This window comes from Periplaneta americana, chromosome 10 (genome assembly GCF_040183065.1).
Source record: "Periplaneta americana isolate PAMFEO1 chromosome 10, P.americana_PAMFEO1_priV1, whole genome shotgun sequence".
Lineage (NCBI taxonomy): Eukaryota > Metazoa > Arthropoda > Insecta > Blattodea > Blattidae > Periplaneta > Periplaneta americana.
In genome coordinates this window covers 182,308,788-182,317,536 of record NC_091126.1, presented here as the reverse complement: position 1 = coordinate 182,317,536, position 8,749 = coordinate 182,308,788, and the positions used below count along the sequence as shown (strand labels likewise).

At 36.7% G+C, this 8,749-nt stretch overlaps 1 protein-coding gene across 1 annotated transcript; it reads left to right on the top strand.

Moving 5' to 3' along the window:
* The first annotated feature begins 480 nt into the window (after positions 1-480).
* LOC138708228 (probable salivary secreted peptide) lies at positions 481-8,341 on the top strand. The gene is made up of 2 exons (XM_069838564.1): positions 481-981; positions 7,553-8,341. The coding sequence occupies exon 1, from the start codon at positions 604-606 to the stop codon at positions 961-963; it is 360 nt and encodes a 119-aa protein (XP_069694665.1). The 5' UTR covers positions 481-603; the 3' UTR covers positions 964-981; positions 7,553-8,341.
* Positions 8,342-8,749: the final 408 nt, after the last annotated feature.

Here is an 8,749-nt window from a genome sequence, read left to right as displayed (position 1 = left end):
CCTGGTTGAGGTTTTTTCCGGGGTTTTCCCTCAACCCAATACGAGGAAATGCTGGGTAACTTTCGGAGCTGGACCCCGGACTCATTTCACCGGCATTATCACCTTCATATCTTTCAGACGCTAAATAACCTAGATGTTGATACAGCGTCGTAAAATAACCCAATAAAATAAAATAAAAAAAAGAAGCTCGTATGAAAATTATGAAACTCGCTTGCGCTCGTTTCATAAATATCCATACTCGCTTCTTAATTACCTTCATTATAGGCTCGTTGCATAATGTACTATTATAGGATTGTCTGAGTATATAAAATAAAATTTAAAAATATTTTATGACTGACGAAAGCCATATGATTTGCTACACTTTGAGAAACCCTGTCTTAAAGCATAGAATATAGCTTAAAATCTGAAAATCTGTCAACAATAAGAGAAGTTAGCACAAAAGACGAATAGACTATCGGTCGTCAACTCTGGGTGGCGACAACAAGCCCCACTTCGTGGACGACTGCGAGGCCGGGTCAGGGTGCGGACTTTGCATGGGTTACGCAACAGCAGCGGAGCCTCAAGAACAGACAGGGATCCGAGCCGCGGCCAGTGAGGACCGAGATGCTCGGGAAGGCGGTGTGCGTGGCGCTGCTGCTGAGCGCGTTGCTGCTGGGCGGGGCGGCCGACGACGACGACAAGCACAACTTCTCCGACTGCCGGTCGCAGCGCGGGGACCGCAAGCTGCTGGAGAAGACGGTCACCAGGACCTACAAGCTGCTGGGCTACACGTCCTCCAACATGGCCTACAGCAACCCCGACGCCAGGATCAACTGCATCGAGGTCATCGACCTCAAGAACGACGGCCACGGGGGGTACGCGAGCATCGAGAGCGGCGGCGTGGGGCACAGCAACGTGACCATCCACTTCGAGTCCCAGTTCTCCAGGGGGTTCAGCTTCACCGTCAAGATCTACGGCCAGTAGCTGCCGGCGAATCTGCTGGTATGCCACACTGCTGGTAGCTTTCTTATTTTGTGAACGCACACTGTTTGAGGAGCAAACTTTCAAAACCTGAAATGTCACCTTTTAGAAAATGTTTCTAATATGTATCTAAGTAATAAACGATATGATGAAATTTGATAATCTACAGCAAAAAAAAAAAAAAAAAAAAAAAAAAAAAAAAAAAATCTTTAATATTTCACCATAAAAAATATTTTATGCATTGTAGATTTATAAGTTTTTGGCATCTGAAGTGTATTTTCTGAAAATGGACATGTCTGGTTTTGAAAGTTTTCTCCTAATATTACACAAAAGTTATAGTGGTGATTTCTCATTTATAAAGAGTCTGCCAAGAATCTTTCTTTCAATATCGACTATGCATTTGCTTTGTCAATTTTAGATCCTTCAAGTCTCAAAACGTACAGAATACAAAAATAGATACGTGATTAAATGGTGAACTTACTGGTGTTAATTATGTAAGCATGTGCGGCTTACAGCTGTTTCGGTGCTACTTGACACCATCCTCAGAGCCTTCTGTGTCTTGGCGTCATCTCAACATCGCTGCCTGTTGTGTGGATGCGTTCGTGTGATGTAGAGTTGAGTCAAATAGTGTGTGTTCTGAAATTGATCTGTGTGTTGAGAATTTGATTGGGGTGTGTTTTAGTGTGTCTGTATATTTCATATTGTTCTAGTGTGTTGAGTTTTTGGTTTTTGGATTGTAGCCTATGTGTAGGATTTCCATGTCTGTATTTATGTTATTGTATGTGTGGTTAGCATTAGTTATGTGTTCGGCATACGTAAATGTATTGTGTCCTCTGGTTATTGCTTTAATGTGTTCTTTGTATCGAGTTTCGAATGATCTGCCTGTCTGTCCAATGTAGAAACTGTCGCAACTATTGTATGCGAGTTTGTATATATGCCTGTGTGGTGTATTTATTTGTTTGTGTTGTTTGTGTGTTGAGATGTCTTTGTAGTGTGTTTTCTGTTCTGTATGCTATGTTGTATTTCTGTTTTCTGAATGAGGATGCGAACTCATGTGTGTTTTTGTTTTCGTATGTTAGTGTGATGTATTTCTTGTGTTTGTGTTGTGTTTTGTTGTGTTTTTGTTTGTTGAGTTTTTGTTTTGTCTTTCTTATGATGTTGTCTATTATGTTTGGGTTGTAACCGTTTTCTTGTGCTATGTATTTGATTGTGTTCACTTCTTCAGTGTAGTGTTAAGTAGTCTGTGTACCATTGTCCTGAATGCAGCATGTTTGTGTTGTATGGGGTAGTTAGATTGTTGTGTATGTGTGTGGTGGTGGTTGGTTTTCTGTATATTTTGAAGATGTGTTTGTTAACTTTTGTTATGGTGATGTCTAGGAAATTTATGGAGTTATTGTCCCCAAGTTCCAGTGTGTGCAACTCCAATATACAAGTTGCTTAGAGTTCCGACGATCGTGTACTAGCGGATGAATTAATGTCCTAGGCGTCTGGCACCTCAATGCAAACCGCAAGTGTTCATGGTCCCTTCTACACCAGCAGCGATTCTGATAGTGAAGTCACAGATGAATATGTATGGGACGTTGAAAAAGACGGAGAGATACTATTCAGCTGTTTCAAGTGAGCATAATGAACTTCAATTTGTCATTTGCTCGACATGGAATTTTATAGTAGAACTCAACGACCAGACTGGCATTCAAAGATATCTGACCTACGATTTTATGATTGTGAAAGCGAACTTTCTAACTATGGGATAAGGCAGAACCAAAGATATAAGAAAATTGGCAAACTTTGAAACAGTTCCGCTAGTTCTCAATAGGTGACACCATTATCGGGCCTGTTAAAAAGTGTCGGGGAAAATAATGATGTAGTTAAGCATAAATTATTCTCATAATTGACAATATCAGCGGTTTCCAGCTAACTCCAGCGTTGTTTTACAATTAGCAGAGGCAGAGCCTTCTTTAGTTACAAGCCGGAGCCATACGTCGGCAACACTGTAATTAACTGTCAGCCGGAGGCCGACCATACAGTACACGTGTTTGTGCTAATGCCGATTTTCAATGTAAATGAATGTTACAATATAAGTGTGTGTCGATGGAATTATGTTCGCGGTCGTACCAAACGTTCATTGTTGATGTGTTATAAACTAAGTGCGTGTTTGCGATAAAAACAAGACAATAAAATGGTTGCAGTCTTCGGGAATATTTACGGTTATTGGTGACAAAGTAGAATAATTGACTATTCTACTAAATATTTAATATTGTATAACTACATTTTTATAGTCTTATTTGTGGTTTGCGTGTATCAGAATTCTAGTCAAATTGTTGCGTCTCTCCTGCTATATCCATAAAGTTACGCCGTTGGTTTTCAAATTCATTGTAAACAGCTGTTTTGTGATCCCATAAATGTTGCAGTTTTGTTGAAGATTCGGAATGCCTGCTATACGTCAGAACTACCTATAATTTGTAGATGTATATAATCACTTTGTTGGTTTTCAAGGTTTGTTTATTAATATTATTTATTTTGTAATAAATTAGGTATAAACATGTTTCTTTTCACTTCGTATTTTTTTAGAGGATTTAAAGTTCACTGAGTTTACGCTAATTGACACATACATGTACCTACTTTATAGATAATGTTGCGTTTTGTTACGTATTATGTTGAAGGTATGTTTTTTTTTTTTTTCATTTTTTCATAGATTTTTTACTTGGCTTAACTGTATTTACATCCTCATACTTTTATTATAATAGGTATGTCAATAGTTTCCTCTGTTTACATTTTATTTTTGGCCTATTTGCATAATTCACATTCTTAGCTTGTTTTCTGTAGTTATATTTATTTAAAATTATATTTTAAAAAGTTTATAACAAATAGCCTAATTTAGGATAACAGTATTGTTATGGTGACTGGCCAGGTTCAAACTAAAACTGGCTTCCTGGACATCTGAAATATTTATAGAAAAGCACGACATAATCACATGAAATTAAAATGCATATAATATCCTACACCTTTCACGTCAGAGGTGAAACACCATTAAGTCGCAAAACATTGTCAATTTACTAGCCACAAATTTGTTAACTGAATGGAACTTAAGAATACTGCGTAGGAACTTACGTCTTTATTGCATTATTGATTTTATTATTTTCGGTGCAAGGAATAACTTTTTAATTTATTTATTTACCTTCGTACTATCAATAAAAACATGTTTTTTTGTAATTATTTTAAGTGGCAGCCTTTGTATGTAAGTAGCCTACTCACGCCGTATTCTGAAGTACAGCTAATTGATTGCAATAAAACACTATTTTCGAACCCGTAATAATTTACATCACTACTCTGAACCTTGATCTTACCTTTGTGCATGAAGTAATATTGAAAAAATACGCGTTACGTATAACGAAAGCAATAAGCAAACACAATATCACTCTAAAATCTCCCGCCTCCACTCTGCGTTGCCAAACCTATCCATGCCCCGGCTTGTAACTAAAGAAGGCTCTGACAGAGGAGAATGAAGTATTAAATTCTATAATGTGGGTGTATTTATTTCATGTACGATTGGCAACACTGACTATTATCTTCGCCATTTATTCATACAAGAAAGTAACCTAAATATGCAACACTTACACCAACAAATTATCGATCACTATCGATTAGTGGGGCCAGGTATCTTTGAACGTCAGTGTACAACCAGAAGAAAGATTGATGGTGACTCCAGCCCCAATCCGGCAAACTGACAACACCTCGTACCATAACAATTAACCCCCCCCCCAGCCCTAATCGTCTGTCTATAACACCATCTGTCACAGCCACCAAAATGTAAACCCTTGACTTAGCGAGTTCCACTCTTTGCAATTCGGGACACACTACAGCGAGAAGCGTTCGTCGAGCTATGGAAAGTGCTTTGTTTGAGCACGGAGTAACGCTGAAAATAAGGCACAGCCGGCATTGGTCGACTAGCGATTTTTTCAAAACATGGCTACCCCACCACCTGTATTTTCCGCTCCCACAGGTAACCTGACTTACTTGTAGCCTATAAAATTTATATTACGTGAATGAAATTTAACAAAATTAATAGAAAGTCAGATGTTCAAATTTATGAACCTTTATTCCTATCATTGCACATCAAACCCAAAGACTTTGTACAGTATTACAGTGGAAGCTCTTAAGTTCGATATCCTATAGTTCGACTGCTTACGTAGGATAATTAGACACGCCCCTTTACGGGCACTAAGAAATGGGTTTACCATTTGAATGGGAATTGGTCCTGTGTCTTGCAGTGATACTTTTGTTAAAAGAAAGCAGAATATTTTATTGATTAGGACATCCGTATTGATCACTAATTTTAAATTAATGAACTCTTCTTTTTCTATTTGAGAATTGTGCCGTTTGTGAGGCGGAACTGTCGAAACCCACTGTGGTATTGGAAGAACAGCGGGGCGGGCAGGAAATCAAGTACAGTACTGTATTCGTTGATGGATAACCAATAAGAATTTGTATTCATTTCACCTGCCACACCCACTACCCTTATTGGTCAGAACTTTCAATTCTGTTCTGTCGAACTTAGGAGAGTCCACTGTATATACAAAGTCTTCGATCAAACTACCTTCCGTTATTTATTTATTTATTTACTTACTTACTTACTCATTCATTCATTCATTCATTCATTCATTCATTCATTCATTCATTCATTTATTTATTTATTTATTTATTTATTTATTTATTTATTTATTTAATACTTTACACTTGAGCTACATTAGGCATTGCAGCCCGAAAGAGCAGAAGCTCGTGCTCGGGCGCAGTTCAGATCAGTTATACAAAATATATCACAAAATTAAGAGAGTTCATTGAGCACAATAACATTAATAAATGGTAAAATAATACAGCATGTAATAATAGGGTCTAGATACAACTAGAAAATACAAAAGTACATAAATATTAGAGTATCAATTTTTAACTCAATTAGCTTAAACAATTAAATAATTAATCTGATTTGTTTCTTAAATCTATGTGTGTTAAGTGTACTTAGCTCAGGGTAAGCTCTAATTAATTCATTATATATTTTGGGTCCTAAATTTCTGCTGTGCAAAAAATTAAAATTCGTGTTTTAATCATCTACACAGAAATGGCTGCACTGTAGCAACATATTTCTCGCATTGCTGGCCAACTGCTTAGTTCTCGGCGTAGTGTGTTACGTCTTGTGCAGTCGTAATTCTTTCCATCAAGGCCGTGGCATTGAAAGCGCAAATAAGCGGCCGCCTGGAGTTACGAGACGAGAAAGCTGCGAGTAAATTTTACTACAGAGGCTAGGAAAAGCACGATCAGACTATACTCTCCTCCGGTTCTTCCCGGCATTTGTATGCGTCTTGCAGAAATCATAAAAACATCATAGACAGAATAATCGATGTCTGGTACTGTCTTCCTCCGACGAGTTCAGCGCTGGACCTGAGGTATTCTTGCCATCGGTGCGGGGGTTGAGGTAGATTCTTTTGTTGCTACAGCCAAGCCGAGCCGAGCGGAGTGGGAAGTATTAATCGTCCAAAAATATGCAGTTTTCAGTTTGTAGTAGTGTGTGAATATTTCATATACATATTGTTTACCTAGGCCTATATGGTTTTGTTATTAACATATTAAATATATTGTTGCAATTTTTGCTCAAACATCTCCCTGATGTTAGCTATGTTAATATGAATTACTCATATTAAATATTTCACCGTTACAAGTCATTTTTAAGAAAACATGCTGTGGAAAGGTTTTTGGTTTTATTCTATTGGAATTTTAGAATATGTGTGATTGGTATCGTGAAAAACAGATTCCTATAATGTCATGCGAAAATCATTTGTTGGTGGTATCTTAAAATACAAATCAAGTAGATTTACTTCTCAAGTGAGTTCAGCAGTAGCCTACAGTATATTTAAATTGATTACTTTACAAATTAAATTCAGTTCTACTAATCACTAAATTTTATAGTATGATTCTTCTTTTCATATATATTATTGAAGTTGTATTATGATTTTTCTTTTTATTTATTTCATTGTGTTTGTATTTCTGGTGGTGTGATGGCCTTAACTTCACCTAAATAAATAAATAAATAAATAAGTGCATGAATGAATGAATGAATGGATAAATAAATTAATTAATTAATAAGTAAATAAATAAATAAAAATTTCTACAATACATTTCTTCTCTGCACACGTAAGTACGAATGGTTGTATCTCTATCTCGCCAAAAATACGTTAGAAAACTAATAGGCATACTGCTTTCGTAAATTGGGCGAACGTTTTCAGACTGGCGCTGTCACTGTTCCCTCCCACTCCAGTACTGCGCTGGACTAGTCGGAACCGCATTCCTCTCAGCACTAAACTCCTCAGAGGATGACAGTAGTTCACTTATAATCGGTTCTGGGGGGGGGGGCTATCATTTTGGAGAAAAAATGCAACTACACAAGTTTTCACACTTTGCCTCTACGTTGTATGAAAGTCAGCATCAGCATCCTAAGAAGTGAGAAGTGCCGCTTACTCTTGACGTCGAGTAGCATTTCTAAGCAACTGCATTAACAATAAGTTTCATTAAAGCAAAATTCTGCTCTCTTTACCCACAGGTTGCTGAGAAGGCTGAAGGGAGATGAAGGATCTGTTGTGTGACACCTCATGCCTCCACTACGAACATCAGGAAAGCAACAGAGAACATGCCGGACTGAAACGCAGTGTAGAGGTCCAGGCCTCCATGTCACGATATGGGTCATTCCCTTCCAGTGATAAAACAACGATATGAACAACAGAAATCTTTTATCTCATTTCTTGTGGGTATTAGCCAGATTGTGAGTCACTGGTACACTTAGTTATACAAATATGACAACAATGAAAGTGTAATGTTACTGAATTCCATCTGAAAGACTTTTGTACACAATATAACAGGAAACTTTAAATAATTCTCATCTTGTTCCACGAAAAAGGAAAGATAAATATAGTTTCACAGGTTCTTTTATAATCTAAATCCAAAATAAAATGTAATTCCTGTTATTAGAGCCAGAGTTCGTACGCAAAATAAATTATTATTTTCACTGGCCAGTTGGAAGTCATGCAAATACATTTTCATACATGTTCTCAACGTCCGTGATGACCAATATAATATAATATAATGATATTTAGGTGCGTATTTGTCTGATATTATTAGCGTAGGCCAGACTTGCTCAAATAAAAAAAAAACACAAGTTTTGTGCACACTCACTTGTTCCATGACTTCATATCAGCGTTAGTTAGTTATTTTTAGACTGTAAATTGCGTACATTTGTCGCAAATTCTTAGGAGATATAAAACAAATAAAGAATTTTTTACTAAAAAAAACGAATATAAATGGACTGCGACCTTACCTTGAAAAAAAAAAAGAAGACATTAAACAACTTGTGATGGAAATGTGTGATTTGCGCCATTTAAGAAGAACCCTTCAATTATTGTCCAAAATTGAATTTTGACGCTACATAACCCAGTTGTTGGAAAGTGTCGTTAAATAAGACAATAACCAATACCACGGATATGTATAATATATACTATTCACAGTGTTTTGTATTTTGGTGAACAGTGATGAATTATTGTATGTCATCAGGAGAAAGTCTGATGGTAGTTATATAAAAAGTAAATCAAATATGCATACATATAGTTGAACATTATTATAATATTCATATTACATAATAACCTATGTACTCATTAAATGCTGTATATACCGAGTGTGATGTCGCATAGAGAAACGTAACCATGTCATTCAGGTACTACCATATGGTGGTAGATGAAAGAAACGC

Excerpts from the sequence above, each read along its gene's own strand:
- LOC138708228 (XM_069838564.1), top strand. The coding sequence starts at position 604 with ATGCTCGGGAAGGCGGTGTGCGTGGCGCTGCTGCTGAGCGCGTTGCTG.